The sequence below is a fragment of the Mirounga leonina genome, unplaced genomic scaffold (genome assembly GCF_011800145.1).
Source record: "Mirounga leonina isolate KUSES-001 unplaced genomic scaffold, KU_Mleo_1.0 Mir_94, whole genome shotgun sequence".
NCBI classification, from domain to species: Eukaryota; Metazoa; Chordata; class Mammalia; order Carnivora; family Phocidae; genus Mirounga; species Mirounga leonina.
Genome location: NW_023270855.1, coordinates 28,166,678 through 28,185,199, shown reverse-complemented (window position 1 = coordinate 28,185,199; position 18,522 = coordinate 28,166,678). Strand labels below are relative to the sequence as shown.

At 41.0% G+C, this 18,522-nt stretch overlaps 1 protein-coding gene across 1 annotated transcript; it reads left to right on the top strand.

The window, feature by feature from the left end:
- Positions 1–6,276: 6,276 nt before the first annotated feature.
- CUNH3orf49 (chromosome unknown C3orf49 homolog) lies at positions 6,277–18,297 on the top strand. Its single transcript, XM_034997412.1, has 6 exons — positions 6,277–6,401; positions 10,472–10,794; positions 13,731–13,855; positions 17,078–17,191; positions 17,688–17,852; positions 18,256–18,297. Exons 1-6 carry the CDS (start codon positions 6,277–6,279, stop codon positions 18,295–18,297), a joined length of 894 nt encoding a protein of 297 aa, XP_034853303.1.
- The last annotated feature ends 225 nt before the right edge of the window (positions 18,298–18,522 follow it).

Below are 18,522 nucleotides of genomic sequence, written 5' to 3'. Positions count from 1 at the left end.
TTTTAAAAGAAGTTAAAATTAATTTTAATATTATATTTTATTTAACTCAATGCATTCAAAGTATCATCATTTTAACATATAACCAACATTTTAAAATGTTAAGATATTTTATATTATCTTTCATCTGTGAAATCTTCAAAATCTAGTGTTTTATATTTACAGCATATCTCAATTCAGACTAGCCATATTCAAGTGGGTAATAACCATAAGTGGATGGTGGTCGCCATGTTGGACAGCGCAGCTATAGAAGTTTGTTGCTCTTTTTGCAAATATTATTATTTATTTTTATTGGAAATATCAAATTTAATGTTTCCTAACTAAGAAATTGGAAATTATCTCAGAGAGGGTTTTTTTTTCAGTTTTAAGATATCCATCATTTATTCTTAGAATATTAAGCATATTTACATGACTTTTTTGGGGCAATAATGACAGTTTGGCTTTTACTCAATGCTCAAAGTGACCAATTCTAAAATAAATGGTTAAGTTCATCAGTTGAGTTATTTTATGAAACCCATCCATGCAATAGTGAGAAAAAAATCAATGTCTCGGTATTATGCATTCAATATTTAGGTAACTGATTTTTAAATTTTGGGATTTGATTTTTTTAGTATAAATGTAAAGTATACTCGTTGTTCTTTGAAAATCAGACAATATAAAGTAAATAAAGTAACAAATTTTTAATCTCCTCATTCCTATCTCTGCTACTCTACCACCACTTCCCCTCTCAGTCTCCAAAAATAACCACTGTTAAATCTTTGGTACATATTCTTCCAGAATCTTCTATGCCTATTTGCATGTGAATATAGAGAAAAATTTTTTAGGGACTGTTTTGTTTTCACAGTTTTAGGACATCCTGTCTCCACTCCACAGTCTACCATAGATGACATTTTTACCTACACATCAGAACACATAGATTTGCCTTTTTTCTTTAATGGCTCCAATGTCTGTAGTAGGTCCATAGGGCCATTTATTCAATCTTCTATTGATGAACATGTAGGTTGCCACTAGTTTTTGCTACTACAAATAAACCTACATTACTATGTGGGTATTTCAATAAAGTAGGTTCCCAGAGGTGGACTGCTGGTTCTGACATCACAATTTCAAACGCTGGTGAATATTGCCAAATAGCCCTCCAGAGACCTTACACTGATTTATACTCATATTAACTGAGAGGGCATTTTGATTAAAATGTAGTCTTTCCAACGTGGCAGGGCCCAGAGCACTAGACAACTTCTAAGACCAATCCTGAGAAGTTACAAAGGAGAGTAAAAGCAAACCAAATGATTATTTCAAAGCTATGTGATAGGAGATACCAGCCTGGGGCAGCAGCCTATATGAAAAGCAAATGAAAAAAGGGGATCATGTACTTGAGTCTGTCGCCTCTTTAGAGACACTTTGTTCCAGCCTGACTTCTGGATAAGCAGACTTCTCTGTGGAAACACTCTGTCTCTAGGCGCCCTGTGTACACTTCCTCATGACATAATTCTTGCTAACCCTTCAGTAAAGTGACACCTTCTTTCAAAAAGACAGAAGGTCCAATAAGGAGATTTGCTTGAGCAAGGAAGAAAAGTCTCCACTTCATCTTCCCCTACGTGCAAAGGCTTCCCAAACCCTAGTAAATCTGGGGTGGCCAGAATTCGTGAAAACTCTTCAAAAAATGGTCAGCTTGCTACACTCATTCATTTTCAAAAGGATTCAGTTTAAAAATGACTTCAGGTCACCAAGGTATATTGTCTTGCCCTGTTCTATGTGTTTATCCCTCCCAAACTTGGAATAAGACCCAGAATCCCCACTTACCAAGTTTTCAGAGGGCTTACAAGTTGCTAGGTGAAGTAAGCATGCAGCCAGATAGAGATAAGATGCAAAAACAGTTTAAAAATTGGCCAAAAGCCAATAGAATGCAAGTCAATACATTTAAGTTACAATTTGGGGTGGAAATCAGCTTTAGGGCCACTGATGGAAAGGACCTGGCTGACTGAACAGAAGGTTGACCTAAAAAAAATCTCTGGGGGCAGCAAACAGGTGACCCACAGGCTGAATACAACCTGCAGATCACATGGTTAAATGCACGAGGATTCTTAGAAATTTGAAGTTCAGGATCGTTTGATCGGCCCAGCCCCCTACAATTTGCCACAGTTCCCACCCCTTCCTGCTGCATCCCACAGCTTCTCACAGTCGCCTGCCTGGTGCCTACGGGCATTCAGGTTGGCTATCTCCAACTTAGTGCTTTCAGTCCATTGCTACCTCAAGAGGATTCGACTGTTGTTATGATTCCCTAAATAGGATTATGCAATCTCAGGCATGTTCAATAAAAGGAGAATGTTGGGAACAATAAAGATGGTGTTTCTGACCAGATTTTGCCCTGCTCCAGTCTTTTCGGCTTTTCAGAGGATCATTTACAAATGTCCAGGGAGTGACCGTATGGATGTGACTCCAAGCCATACCTGGGGCAGGACGGTTGAAAAGAAGATGTTATCAGGGACTCTTGCATTGGTTCCTGTCTCTCTAGCTTCCAGCAACCCCTACTCCATTAAACCACCGCAGTCTCACGCCTGAACCATTGCCACAGCCTGACTGCCTAGGCTCGTGTGTCCTGCTCTCTCCTCACCCAGCCCCAGACTCTGCTCATGTCAGCATTGTACCTCCCAGCTCTTTCCTGAATCTACACCCTCTTATCTCAGTCTGCTCCAATGCGCCATCATTTCCAGCCTGGACCAATTGCCTGCCCAGTGGCTTCTTGACAACCATACTCCGTCCTCTCCAATGCATTTCCCAACCTGCACACAGCAATCTCTTCAAACATAAGCATAGGGGCGCCTGGGTGGCTCAGATGGTTAAGCGTCTGCCTTTTGCTCAGGTCATGATCTCCAGGTCTTGGGATGGAGCCCAATGTTGGGCTCCCAGCTCAGCGGGGAGTCTGCTTCTCCCTCTCCCTCTGCCACTTCCCCCCACTTGTACTCTCTCTCTCTCTCTCTCAAATGAATAAATAAAATCCTTAAAAAATAAATAAATAAAACACAAGCATAATGTTGCCTTCCCTTGTCACTGATGCCCCCACCACACTGGTCTCCTCTCTGCCCTCAAACACCACCCGGTCCTCGCCCATCTGAGAACCTTTGCTCTGGGAGTTTTCCACCTTTGGCATACTTTTCCTCCCAGGATTCACCCTAGTTTGCCTCCTTCTCAATGTGAAATGTCTCACCTCAATGTCACCTCTTTGAGACGTCTTGATCACCGTGGCAGAAACTCACACTTCCCCTTGCTTTCTACGGGCTTTTCCTAGATTTTCACAGCCTTCTTTTTCAGTGCTGGCAATGCTTCATCTATTTGGTAACATGTTTGGTGTCTAGCTCCTCCACTGGGATGTAATTCCTGGGCAGAGATTCTAGTTGTTTTGTTCAAGGCTGACTCCCCATTGCACAGAACACATACGTACCGCCTAGCTCCTTAAAAGCCCTTATATAAGTCAGAGACATAAAGGCAGAATGGTGATATCCAGAGGCTGGGGGCAGGGTGGGGGAAGGCGGGGAGGCAGGAACGGGGAGTTATTGTTCCATGGGTTCGGAGTTTCTGTGTTGCAAGATGAAAAGTTTCTGGAGACGGTGGCGATTTTGCACAGCAATGTGAATATGCGTAACGCCCCTGAGCTGTACCCTTAAAACCAGTTAAGATGGTGAATTTTATATTATGTATATTTTCCCACAATTAAATTTTTGTCCAAATGCTTTTTAAAAAACGCTTAACACCTCTCCATTGCTCTGAGGATCAAGACCAAAATTCTCACTTTGTTCTGTGGGATCGGCAGGTTTGGCCCTATGTTTGCTGCAGCCGCTCTACCTCATATATTTTCAAAGACATCAGGCTTGGGCGCCTGGGTGGCTCAGATGGTTAAGCGTCTGCCTTCGGCTCAGGTCCTGATCCCAGGGTCCTGGGATCGAGCCCCGCATCGGGCTCTTGGCTCAGCGGGGAGCCTGCTTCTCCTTCTGCCTCTGCCTCTCTCCCTGCTCATGCTTTCTCTCTCTCTCTCTCTGTATCTCTGTGTCTCAAATGAATAAATAAAATCTTAAAAAAAAAAAAAGACATCAGGCTTCTTCCTCCTCAGGTGCCTGCTGATTCATCTACCTGGGACGGTCAGATCTTCACACGACTCTGTTTCCTTGTTCAGTTCTAAGGCTCAGTGACTCATTAGCTGCCTGCCGTCCCCGACTCCTCATCTCATGTGGAGGCTCACACCCCTACCCCCCCTTTTCTATCGTCCTCATAGCACTTACCACCAGCTGAAGTTAGTTGATTTGGTTTCTTATCTGTTGCTGGCCTCACCCGCGGCACTGTCCGTTATATTAGTTCAGAGATTCTGGGTGTGTTGTTTCCCAGTATCCCAGGCATCTAGAATAGCACCAGCACCCGTCGGCATTCAAGTAATTGTCAGATAGCTGAATGAATAAAGCGTTCTTGGGAGGCAGTGGTTACTATTCTATTTTACAGATGAGAAAATGGAGGTCCAGGGAGGTTTTGTCACCTGCTCAAGGACCCACATCCTGTAAGGGACAGAGCTAGAATAAAAAAATAATAATAAATTTAAAAAAAAACAGATTTGGCTCAAATTGGTTGTCTGTGCCCTAGCTCTTCTTCTCTATTCCACTTGCTAGCTCCGTCATCTGCTCCAGGACGCCTTGGAGAAACTGTGCCATTTGTCACAGAAGCCAAAGCAGCAAATGGTTCTGCCTGTTATGCGTGCGCGCACACACGCACACACATGGACGCTCATGGACATGTACAAACACCAGACACATACTTACACAGATAAAAATCAGCTCTCTTTTCCTAATGTAGAATAATCTCATTCATCCAGATATTTAACAAAATACAACCGAATTAAGACAACTATTCCAGCGATCAATTGAAACAAAAAGGCTCATGGTTAAAGAAAATGCTCATTCATTTATTTGTTCATTCAAGCCCCTGTTATTTATTGTGCTCTGGGAATGCCAACAGCTGAGGAAAAACAGACCGTGTAGAACCACAAGCCCTTTTGGCTAAAGCACATCGCGTATGCTGCATTTCATTGTTTCTCAAAGGACCACCTGCACCCAGTCTCCAATGGTTTGGGTATTAGTAACCCTAGTTTACAGATGAGAAAACAAGCACAGATAGGGTAAACAAATTGTCAGGGGGGCTAGAACAAGAACCCTCTTAATCCCTCAATGTAATAAACTTAATTCTTGACCACTTTTAAGCTCTTTGTCACAGTGCTGGAACATACAAGACCCTCACTACTCCAGGTGTGGTCTGTGGACCAGCATCATCAGCATCACCTGGGAGTTTATTAGAAATGCAAATTCTTGGATCCCACGCCAGACCTCCTATGTCAAAATCAGCATTTTAATAGAATCCTCAGGTAGTCATGTGCACATGAAAGTTTGAGAAGTATGCTTCACATCACTGATGAGTACAAACACAAAAAGCAGGGTAATCCTAGTATCTCTCCCACAATTTTCTAGAATTTTCTTTCTTAGTATGCAGTTACTTCTGTCTGAAAACCTCAAAACGCCCTTGAGCGTGATGGGAATAAATCCTAGTGTCTGCTGCCACCTTGTGGTGAGAAGTATTTGCAGGCAGAATTTGCTCTTCGGGAAATGGGGAAATGTTCGAAGGGAAGCACGGACCAGGCGCTCAACTTTTTCAGCCATGAGAGACCGCTATAAAATTCTGTGATATAATAAAATAGCCTTGGGATGTACTATAAGATGGCCAAATAACAACTGGGCTTTTTAATATGTGTCCCCTGGGGCCGAGAGAGTATTTATCAGCTCTAGCTGAGAGATGTAAAAAAAAGCTGGGATCATTGGTATTCCTCCGGGTCTTTCCTCTTTGGTATTCAAACATGCACATCTGAATGTGATAATCAATTGGTGTGTGATTATTTTATTACCAACCCAAAAGGTAGTGATTAGAAAATCAGGTTACCTTTTCTGCACTGGCCTTGCCCAGGAATCTAGAACACGTGTTCCACGAATTGAACTGGAATTTCCCACCATTCTGTCAAATGCATCATTCCCAACCTCTGTGAAGTTGGTAAACAGGGCCAGTCCCACAAATGATGTCTCTCACACCTTCAAGGGAATAAGAAAGCGATTCCAAAAATTTCCTACGTACTTTCCCCAAAACAGCCCAGAAGTTAAAAGTGCCTCTGGCCCTCAATGATTTGTTTTTGTAGTTTGGGAGCTCAAGAGCTGAAGAAATCCAAAGCAGCTGCTACAGGTGGACTTGACAGCGATGGACCAGCCTCAGCTGTATCTTCCAGAGTCTTCTAAGGGTGCCTGTGGAAGAGTTGGTCAGTACCGAAGACTCCAGCAACACAGAAAGAAAAATGGCCCTTTCAAAAGGAAGGGGATTGAAAGGTAGGCCGATGGGATTTGTTTTCTTTTCTGTTGAGTGAGATTCTTTGGATTTTGCATTAAACAATATTCATTGTGATGATTAGAAAAGGGAGCATCTCTTTTTCAGCATTGCCTTTAGAAATGAACACTCTGAATGGATTGGGGGGCGGGGGAGGCACCGCATTTCTACATAGGTCAGGAAGCCTAATGCCACAATGGACGCCTGATTTTATGAGTGTAATCGTAATGGGGAAAACCTTTCCTTTCCACCTGAATTTGAGTTTTAATGTGGCATGTGAGGCAAAAATAAGCACAGTCTCAGAATTTTAGATATCACGTGTCCCGTGCAAGTACTATGATTTTGAAAATTCAATAGTATATTCTTTGAGATGAGTCCATTATCAATGTTTTCTGTTCTCTTGCCCAGCAATATGCACTGAAATATGTACTAATTGTTATTTCACGCTGTGCATGCTCTTTAATGTAATTTTTTTTTAAAGATTTTATTTATTTATGTGACAGAGAGAGACACAGCGAGAGAGGAAACACAAGCAGGGGGAGTGGGAGAGGGAGAAGCAGGCTCCCTGCAGAGCAGGGAGCCCGATGCGGGACTTGATCCCAGGACCGTGGGATCATGACCTGAGCTGAAGGCAGTCGCTTAACCAACTGAGCCACCCAGGTGCCCCTCTTTAATGTAATGTTAAAACTGTCTTATACCTGGTATTTCCTGTCAAAGGAAAAACCGTAAAGACAGGCAATGAAATACTCTAAACATGGGGCGCCTGGGTGGCTCAGAGGGTTAAGCGTCTGCCTTCGGCTCAGGTCATGATCCCAGGGTCCTGGGATTGAGCCCCATGTCTGGCTCCTGGCTCGGTGGGGAACCTGCTTCTCCCTCCCCCTCTGTCTCTCCCCTGCTCATGCTCTCTCTCTCTCTATCTCTCTGTCTCAAATGAATAAATAAAATCTTAAAAAAAAAAATACTCCAAACATAATACATTTTAATTTGGAAAATCAACAAGATGATTTATTTTCCAATTTCTTTTGGCTTCTTTCTTACCAGGTTCATGAGCAATAGCTCAGACACGTAGAAATGAGGTATTTTGATGAGGCCTGAATCCTCCAACACCAAACTTCTGAACTTCCACGGACAAAATGAAATATTGCAGAGATTTCCACTTTCAATAATAAAAAGAGTTTAAAGGGGGAAGCAATTCTACAAAGTACATCCATTACCAATCAAGATATTTGAAAACTTAAGAAGGGAAGGGTTCTTTTCAAAACAGAAATTGCAACAGTTCTATTCCAAGGCCCTGGAGCAAAATCACCTTAGTTATGTTTTAATAGATTGGGAATGAGGGTGGAGGGGATGCAGTGGGAGATACATTCTAGAGATTCAGAATACTTAGAGCTGGGCTTTTAAGCTGAGGGATTACGTGGATGGCCTTTGGGGTTCTTGAGCCTCCTGAAGTTGTATTTTCATTGTTTTGTGTGTGTGTGTGTGTGTGTGTGTATTTATGGTAGTAGAAATTGATGGCTTTATTAAGTGATTCTCACAGGGCTCTAGTGAAAATTAATCCTAGCCCATAAATGGTCTTTGGGCAAATTAGAAAATGGCACTCCTGGGGCGCTTGGGTGGCTCAGTCGTTAAGCATCTGCCTTCGGCTCAGGTCATGATCCCAGGGTCCTGGGATCGAGCCCCGCATCGGGCTCCCTGCTCAGCAGGAAGCCAGCTTCTCCCTCTCCCTCTCCCCCTCCCCCTGCTTGTGTTCCCTCTCTTGCGGTCTCTCTCTCTGTCAAATAAATAAAATCTTTTTAAAAAAATTAAAAAAAAAAAAAAGAAAATGGCACTCCATCCTCAAGACACTTTACTGCCATCTGCCAGAAAGTTATAGTTAACTTGGAGCCTATGATGACTAAATGGAATAGCACCCCTAGCATTTCTGTGTGTGTGTAACTGGTGGACAGCCTATGTTCAGTCCCGAAAGGGATAGCTGGCTAACCTACAGGCTCCCCCCGCCCTTCTTTCGACCTCCTGCTTGTGTTCCCTCCTTGCCTTTTACTTTTTTCCTTCACTCATCTGATCCACATATTAATTAAAGCTATTATTTATTAGGTTCTAAGCCCATGAATTATTTCTTTTTTATGCCCACATTTCTGAAAATAGTATACCCATTTTCAAATGAGAAAACCTAAGCTTAAAGAGGTTAAATAACATGCCCAAGATCACACAGCTAGGAAGTGTGGTGCTGGGTTGAACAAGACCATTGAACTCCAGTGCCTGGGCTCTTCTGAACTACTTCCCATGTATAATTACAGAAAAGTTGAATGATTTAGCTCCAGTTTAGAACAGTATTTTCTTGGAGGATGGTCTATGTGCTGCTGGTATTACTTGAGATATTTTAGGTAGTATATGAAGAATATTTTTTAATAGTTATGAGTTTATTTTAATCTTAGAAATACATGTTACATTTACTGCAAACATAATATAACATAACATAATAGAAAACCTGGGATTTCATCCAGAGAAATGAAGATCTATGTTCCTACAAATACCTGTACACAAATGTTTATGTGTGTGTTCATATTAGCCCCAAACTGGAAACAATCCAAATGTCTTTCAGTGAGTAAATGTTTAGACAGTGTGGTAATCAGTATCATGGAATATTACTCTGCAACAAAAAAGAAAAATTGATACATACGATAATCTGGATTAATTTCCAGAGATTCATGCTGCGTGAAAAAAAAAAGTAAATCCTAGAAAGTTATATACCATATGATTCCATTTAGATAACATTTTTGAAAAGACAAAATTATACAAATGAAGGACAGCTTAAGGAGGTGATGGGGTGAGTGGGTGCAGCCATAACCCATGAAGGATCCTGGTGGTGATGGAAATGTTCTGTATCTTGAAAGTATCAATATTGTGATAAATTACACTTTTGCACGAGGTTACCATTGGAGGAAACTGGGCAAATCTCCCTGTATTATTTCTTACAGCTGCCTGTGAAACTACAATTACCTCAAAATAAAAGGTTTAATTTTTTAAACCCCTGGGATTTTTTTGGATATTATTGCTCTGGATGACACTAAAAACAATAGCTAATTGAGGAAGAATATTAGCTAAATAATGGTATCATGGTATAGATGATGTTTCTTCTAGAATGGTGAGTAACACAGACACTGGGATCAGATCACCTGTACCAAGTTATTTAATCTTTCAAGGCTTTAATCTCTTCATTTGTAAAACAGAGATGACAGGACGAGGGGTAAATTACATAAAACACAAGGAAGAACTTAGAAGAGTGCTTAGTGCGTAGAACGCTATTAAGAAACATTATCTGTATTTTTTTTTAGATGTTTATTTAGAGAGTGTGAGTGGGGAGGGGCAGAGGGAGAGGGAGAGAGAGAATCTCAAGCAGACTCCCTGCTGAGTGTGGAGCCTGACACGGGGCTCCATCCCATGACCCTGAGATCATGACCTGAGCTGAAATCAAGAGTCAGATGTTCAACCAACTGAGCCACCCAGACGCCCTCATTATCTGTTTGTATTACTAAAATAGGCCCAAATGATGAAGATAGTGTATGACTATTTGGAATCTTAGAAATAAGAGTTTAGAGTTATTCTCTCTAAATGAGTGTTTTATGTACATGCATCATTTATGGGGCCTTGGAGACTACAGACCTTATTAACTACCCTAGCCATCGCTCATCTTTCATCACTGTAGACCGGAAGCTACCAAACCCAGTAAAAACTACATCCAACCATCATTGAAAGGAGGTTACCAATTTGTCAATATGTGTTCTAACAGTCAGAGACCTGGATTAAAATCTGCATTCTATGCTCTCTGTGCTTCAGTTTAGTCATTAGTGAAGTGAAGATGATAGTGTAACCTACCTCTTATGGAGCTATGAGGATAAAATGAAGTAGTGGTCAGAACACGCATAACTACTGATTTGGTTCTTGGTGTTCATTTTTATTTTTTTGGAATTGGATCATGTGTTCGCAATTCAAGTTTGGATTTTGATGATTTAAATTTCTTGTTTTTGACTTTTCAATTTCCTTAACACAAATTCTTTTTTATATTGTTTAGGTGGCATAGAGCTGTGTCCACCAACTTGGTAAAACAAAACGTATTGGTCCCCAAAGATGAATCGTCTGCTGACAGTGACAAGGAATTTCATGAAAGCCAGCAAAACCAAAAAAAAACTGTGATGAAGAAAATGAAGACTGTTTTGGGAAGGATGCTGTCCTACAAATGGAGAAGCAAGTCGGCAAGTGTCAGCAGAGGGGCCTCCACTTACCATAAGGAAACCTTCCTTTCCAACCCGCAGAGCTTTCTTCCTAGAATTGTCAAGGAGCTTCCAGCCCCCAGGTTATTTGCCAAACCAAGAACGAGAAAGCTGTCACAGAATGGTAATCAAAGGCAATTTGCGGTTAAGTGTCAAGGCCAAGAGGAATAGTGAAGTTAAGATGGCTTTCCTTGCTACCCCAAAGTGTGGCTTCTCCTGGGAGCTTGTCTGAAATGCAGAATCTCAGGCCCCGCCTGGGTCTACTGAGTCAGAATCTGCATTGTAGAAAGAGCCCCAGGTGACTTGCCTGTACATACATTTTGGAAAGCTCTGAATTGCATTGTCTTTGAGGTCCCTCCCAGTGCAATTGGTGGCCTAACTGTTCTAAAGTCACTTTTTATTTAAATATGCATATACAGGCATATATATATATAATATGCACATTAAAAAATTAAAATAAGGTGGGCTTTTTCTTTTATTTTGTTTCTGGAAAAAGTAGTAATACAGCCCTTCAAATAGCTATTTCCAACAGTGGAGAGTGTAGGGAGAATTCTATGAATAAAATTTATGATTGGCAAGTCAGAACAGACATTTTATTTTATTGTATCTACTTCCTATGTACCTTGTGGAAGAATCAGGATTTGAAATTTTAACTTGAAGTCTTTTTTGCAATGTAGTAATGCGGTTGCAGGGCGGGGCGGGGAGGGTCCTATGAGTTATGGACTAACAATACCACTAATATTCACATTCTTCTCTGTAGCTTTTCTAAGTTAATAGACTTGATTTTTTTTAGAGCAGTTTTAAGTTTACTAGAAAAACTGAATGGAAGATACAGAGATTAACTTTCCATATACCCTCTCTCCTTACCCCACCCACCCCTATTAACATCTTGCCCTAATATGACAAACCCATCATGTTATGTCCTATATCCACCATTACAGTGTCATACAGGACAAATTCACTCCCTAAATATCCTGTGTAGCTTCTTAATGTCCTTTATAGAAGAGCATCCGGAAACCTATATGGCCCTTCCAGTACATGTAGGGAATCCACACAAGATCCCACATTTCACACAAAGATAAGGCTGCGTACCTGATGAGTACTTTTTCCTCATCTGTGTGCACTGGCTTATTTTCATCTTAGTTGGAATAACCAATCTCTATACCAAGATTTCTTCGGAAAATCTGTCTTTCAGGACACAGCTCTAACACTATTACACTCTCAGACGTGGCCCAATGATAGTGGCTCTTCCCTGTTACCCTCGCAACATTTTTAACAAATATTTGCTAAATACGTATTATGTGTTTGCCAAACTATTAGGGATAGAGTAGCAGATAGAGCAGACGTGGTCCCTGCCCTCACAAAGTCCTAGCATAGAGGGGCGTCCCAACGTTAGGCAGATAATTACATCTGACATGAAGCCTTGTGGAAACCCATCACAGGTGCTCTAACTTTAGGGGAAGGGGCTCCAGAGAGGCCTCCCCAAGGAAGGGACAACTCAGTTGAGATTTGAAGGACAACTGGAGTCAGACAAGGAAAGAGTGGGAAGAGTTTTCCAGGAGGAAGGGAGAGCATATTCACATCGCAATATAAAGAGAACACAGGGTATAATAAGGAAATGAAAGCAATTCAGCCAGGGAAAGGCTGGTGAATAAGGTGGTCAGGATGTTGTAAGTCACATTAACAATTTTTAACTTTCTCCTAAGAATTTTTAATTTTTTGCTAAGAAAGCATCACATACTTTCAAGCTGAGGATTTATATAATCTGATTTGCATTTTTGAAAGATAGCTCAGGCTGCAGAGCAGAGACTGGTTGGGAGGAGGGCCATTGCGGATGCAGGAAGAACAATAAGAAGCTCCTACACTCATTCAGGCAAGGAAAGATAGTAGCTTAGTTAGTTGCAGCAGTCGGGATGGGGAGGTAAAGGGAGAAGCATTCATAGGTAGAAGTTGTAAGATTTGGGGAAGAGCTGGATAGTAGAGGGCAGGGAGAGGGAAGAGTCCCTGGGTTGAGCACCTGCTCTGAGGACAGAGCCCCCATTCACTGATTAGGAGCCACCACTTCTAGCAAAGTCCTTATCAATGGACCCCAAGCAAGACAAGATGGTTGTATGTGTGAGCACAGCAGGGAGGCACTGAAACAAGAGTCAATGCTCCTGTCAATCCTTTGACAATGTGAAATAAAAGCCTCGTTTCCTGCCCACTTTTTTTTTAATGAAAAGGAGAATAATCTCAAATTTAATGCCTTCTGCAGGCAATAACATGGTTTTGTTTTTACCATATTAATTTTAATGTTTATTTATGACACTGGTTTTTGATTTATGCTGATGTCTTAAAGTTACCTTTATAAAAGCATTTATAGTGTTAAGACTTGAACTGATAGAAAGAAAAATATTAAGGAAGCCGGGGTTCACATGGCCCCTGGAAAATGAGAAAAACGACGAATGTGGTAATGTGATGGCAGAGCCTTGAGCCACATGGCTGGAGAATGAGTCACTTTAAACATTCCTTCAATCAATAACAAGTACTCAAGGGATCATCTTACACAACAGAAGGTTACTTTTTCTAATTCCACAATAGTTAAAGGAAAAAGTAACAAAGGGCAAAACTGAAGTCTCAAAGAGATGTAACCACCTTTGCCAGAACAGGTTGGTGACCACTGAGGTCCTGACCACAAGAAAAGGCAAATGTGTGCAGGAACAAGTATAAGATTATAAAAAGCAAACCCATTTTTTATCTTTAACCCCAAGGAAAAAAGCTACTGAGGTAGCATGGGATGTGGTCTTTTCTGAATACTGTCTAATAAGAAAGTTTATCGTTGTGGGGCACCTGGGTGGCTCCGTCCATTAAGCGTCTGCCTTTGGCTCAGGTCATGATCCCAGGGTCCTGGGATCCAGCCCTGCTCAGCGGGGAACCTGCTTCTCCCTGTCCCTCTGCCCCTCCCCCCATGCTCTCTATCTCCCTCAAATAAATAAATAAAATCTTAAAAAAAAAAAAAGAAAAGAAAAAGCTTATCATTGAGATCCTTACAGGTTCTCTCCCCCCTCCCTTCTCTCTAAGCGACTGTACAACTTGATGTTGTAGAAGCAGAAACAGAGGCGATAACCCAAGGAAATACACTGCTTCGGGCCAGGAGAACCACCAAGCGGTTATCTGTGACGTCCCTTCCTTCAGGACTGCAAAAGGTACAACGCTAAAACAAACTCGCCTCTAAAGACTTATATACAAGTTGAGGTTTAGGGGTATAGTAAAGGCCAAGTTCTCATAATAAAGCCTTCATGTCTGCTGCTTGCATCCTTCTGTCCAAGACTTGAGGACACAGCAAGCGGGCTTTCTGGGTCTGATTCCTCTACTTCTGAGCTCAGATGGTTCTACTTTTACTATCGTCGGGGCAATAGTGGAGTTCTGAGCTTTATACTGACTTTTCAACTATTCAACTATCAAGTTACAACTATATTAGCATCAGGTCAATCACGCATGCTGCTTGGAGAGAAATTCTAGACCAGCACTGCCTAGTAGAACTTTGAGGATGCAAGTATACCCTATCCAATATAGTAGCCATTAACCACATGTGACTTTTTTTTTAAAGATTTATTTATTTATTTATTTGAGAGAGAGCACAAGTGGGAGGGGCAGAGGGAGAGGGGAAGAGAATCTCAAGCAGACTCTGTGCTGTGCACAAAGCCCCACGCAGGGCTCGATTTCATGACCCTAAGATCATGACATGAGCCAAAACCGAGAGTCAGATACTTAACTGACTGTGGCACCCAGGCACCCCAAATGTGACTTTTGAACCTGAAATGTGGCCAGTGCAATTAAAAAGTTGGATTTTTACTTCATTGTCATTGAAATTAAAAGATGGTCACATGTAAAGACAGTGTGGCAGTAGAAAATCCAAGAGCATCCAAACCAAAGCCTGTCCTTATCTGTGCATGTGTAAACTTCAGCCTAAATTGCCCAAACTATTTTTTTAAATCACCTGAACTTTTTCTATTTTTGAATACAACAAACAGCTCTGAAGCTGACTTTGTTCCAATTTTAAGTACTTTGGAAATATCAACTCAGATAAAAATTACAACAGTCCTATAAGGTAGGTAGCAATAAGGGTATCTGGCTGGCTCAGTCGGAAGAGCATGGGACTTTTGACCTTGGGTTTATGAATTTGAGCCCCACATTGGGGGGTAGAGATTATGTAAAAATAAAATATTTTTTAAAAAAGAAAAAAAAGGTAGCAATACTATCCTTATTTTAGGGATGGTACTGAGAGGTTAAATACTTTGCTTAGATAAGTGGGAGAGATAGGTTTCAGACCCAGGAAGATCTGGCTCTAGAGTCCTTACTCTTAATTACTTTGCTAAATACTAATTGTACTGTCCAAAATGGTAGCCACTAGGTATATGTGACTATTTAATTAAAATTAAAGTTCACTTCCTCAGTTGCACTAACTGCATTTTAAGTTGCTAGATAATGACATGTGGCTTGCGGCTGTTGTACTAGCAAGTAAGGAAAATTTCTGTTTTTGTAGAAAGTTCTATTGAACAGAGCTGCTCTAGAGTATCATTGTAAGAAGGCACCAGCATTAGTTTTGAATTTTGCCTTTTGTGTGCCAGGTTCACATTTGCTGTATTCTATTACGTCCAGGGCGATTTCTAGGTTTGGGGGCTCTAAGGGTGATCCAATAGACATAGTTCTGTTCTGTGAAATTTACGATCCAGTAAGGGGGATAGATATTAAACCGCAGCTCTGCAGAGCATTGAGGTAAGGATAGCCTTTTGAATAAGTGGCACTGGGACAAGTAGATGTTCATATGGGAAAAAAGAAATTTGATCCCTATCTCACACCACATACAAAAATTCATTCCTATTGGGTTATAGATAAAGTGCGGAAAAGGTAAAACCTTAAAGCTTGTGGAGGATGATAGAAATGACTTCAGTATAGAGAAATACTTCTTAGGACACAAATATCACTGACCATAAAAGGAAAAAATGGATACATCTGGTTACAGTAGGATTGCTGTTCAGCAAAAGACTTTAAACATTGTCAACTGGCTGCAAAAGGTCTTATTTAGGGGCGCCTGGGTGGCTCAGTCAGTTAAGCATCTACCTTCGGCTCAGGTTATGATCTCAGGGTCCTGGGATCGAGTCCTGCATCGGGCTCCTTGCTGAGCAGGGAGCCTGCTTCTTCCTCTGCCTGCCGCTCCCCCTGCTTTTGCTCACTCTCTCTCTGGCAAGTAAATAAATAAAATCTTTAAAAAAGGGGGGGCGGGGTTTGTTTAGCTCTTGGAATGATCTCGGTCACATTTAAAAATGCGAATATTTGAAAAATATCTGGATTTTAAGCTTTCTTTTGAAAAATAGGGTTTGGAAACATTAGGCCCACAATTCCGTGCAGAGGCTGCCCCTTGGCAGGAGGCACATTCTCTCCAGTTTACCACCAGCCACAACGGGTCCTGTTTTACATGACCTTCCTGGACCATCCAGGCATTTGACTCTACAATAGTGGTATTCAACAAGCACAGAAATAACTTAGGAATTACCACATGCGCTAAGTGTTCAGTAGGAAAAAGTACTGGGTTTTATGGGAAAGAAAAACAAGGAGTCCAACTATATATAGATAGATGGATTGGGGAGGGTCCTGCAAGTGACAGGTGAGCCTGGGCAAGTTGGCAGGGCAGAGTGGTGGGTCAGCAGACTCGTTTGTAAACTCAGACACAGGGTAGGTCGTAGATGTGGTCCCACATCCCACGTTGTGCCGGTTTCACAATAGTCTCAATGCGAGTTACTAAGCACAAGGGGAAGGAAGAGTAAACCCAGTAAGACTAAAAAGGGCCTATTAGTCAGGAGCCATGACTTAGGAATGATTTCCAATAGCAACACTATTAAGACAGGTGCCTAGAAGAAGCAAGCCAGGGAAGCTAGGAAAAGTTATCAGGCTTGGGGCAAAAAGAACCCAGAGCCTTCTTTTTATGTTTGGAGACATGTCTGCCATGAAAATAAGGAAACCTGCAGAAAAGAGACCAAATTAACAACTAGATCCAGTGATAATGAGCTTTCTGGGGCACTGGTCCTCAGCAGCCCCACACTCTCACTGTGCTCAGTGACTGTAATTTCTTCTTTTTCCCCTTGTGAGTGACCTGCTTTTTTCCTGACACTGTATAACATTCTTTCAGAACCAGATGATCTCATTTCTCTGCACCCTATAGATCTCTTCAAAGAGAGCTCTGGGCACAAAGGAGATACATGGGGCGTGGAGAATAATATGACTATGCTCTCCAACCCAACGTTGTTATGTGGCAAATGTTCAGTTTATAAGAGAATGTCCCAAGGGTGAGAATTCTTATTTAAGCACTGTCACAGAAATATTGTTGGTACTTCGTAATCTGATGTGTTTTTGCATTTTTGTGATAGGTTCCATATTCATCAAAAAAGAGATCACACTTTCCAGCACTTAAAAAAAAGAAGCGTGGCATGAAAAACATCCTCCGAAAATCAGATTTGACAGTAGGAAAACTTCAAATGCAGGTGGTGGACAAAGGCTTTTACTTTGTGTTTCAGAAGCATTGCAGAGGGCTGAGTTTAACTGAATGCACAGCCCTGCTAGACAGCATGGTTGTGGGAGGAAATTAATGATTAGATTAGCACGAAGAAATAATGTTAGTAGGGGGCATCCTGAGAGTGACTAAAGGATTGCTAAGGGCATCTAGGATGATGCTGTGTGCCTAATAAATATTAAGTGAATTCAATTAAAATGAAGGCATGCACAAAGGCTTCTTTTGGGAAGAAATGAGATTGTCTTTACCACTGGGTGGTAAATGCATGTTTTCTTGCTCTGTTTGCCATGACTTGAATTAGAATAATACTTTGGGATTTGCAAAACGTCCACCAATTCCTGAAGTTGTCTCTCAGGAAAAAACCACCATCCCTTTGGTTTTGACAAGGGTCGGGCCTGGTTAGTACTTGGATGGGAGACAAGGCTTTCCAAAATATGGCTACATTTCTTTGCATCTGTCTGTCATAGGTGGATGACCTCATAGAAACAGTGACAGATAAATCCATGAAGTTATTGGCCCAAAGACATGCTGAGCTTCAACAGTGTGAATTTCTAGGGGACGAAATTCTTCAGTCTTCGAAGCAGTTCCAGAGGATATCCAAGAGAACCATGAGGAAGTATAAATTGAAAAATGTATGTTTCCCATGTACCTGTTGCTGCTTCTGATTTAGTTCCTGACTGCCTAAGAGTTATTTTTATAGGAATTCTTATCTTTTGGTTCATAAACCTGAATACATCTCTCTAGTGAATTAATCAGTTGGGGAGATGGATATTTCTTAGAATATTCTGTCCAACAGTCCTTAAAAAAAAATCCTTTTTTGAAAAAATGATTTTTAATTCTGAGTCAATGTTAGCAAATTTTTGCTTCATAATTCTTACTAATATTGGAAAACAGAAACATTTATCAGGGCATAGCAATTCTGCAGAGAAATTTCTCCCAGGATTTGCCAGATGAAATTAGAGGAATCATTTAAAGGTATTATGACACTTTTAATATGACTACCACTGAGTTAAATTTAAACTTCCATATTTAAAGATAAGAATTCTTATTAAAATTACAAAAACTAACATTGTGTAAGGTATGATTCATGTAAAATGTCATGTTTCCGAACTAAAATAAATGGATAAGGATGGAACCTAACAAGTATTGAACATTAAATTCACTACTTAAGAAAATTACAAGTGATTCAGCCTTAGCTTCATTTTTAAGATCATGAAATCCTTTATGCAAGACCGACCATCTTTTTTTTTTTTTTTTAAGATTTTATTTTTTTGACAGAGAGAGATATAGTGAGAGAGGGAA

Excerpts from the sequence above, each read along its gene's own strand:
- CUNH3orf49 (XM_034997412.1), top strand. The coding sequence starts at position 6,277 with ATGGACCAGCCTCAGCTGTATCTTCCAGAGTCTTCTAAGGGTGCCTGT. Across the intron at positions 10,795-13,730 it reads GAGAAAGCTGTCACAGAATG|CGACTGTACAACTTGATGTT; the intron begins GTAATCAAAGGC and ends CTTCTCTCTAAG. Across the intron at positions 17,853-18,255 it reads GGAAGTATAAATTGAAAAAT|ATAAGAATTCTTATTAAAAT; the intron begins GTATGTTTCCCA and ends CCATATTTAAAG.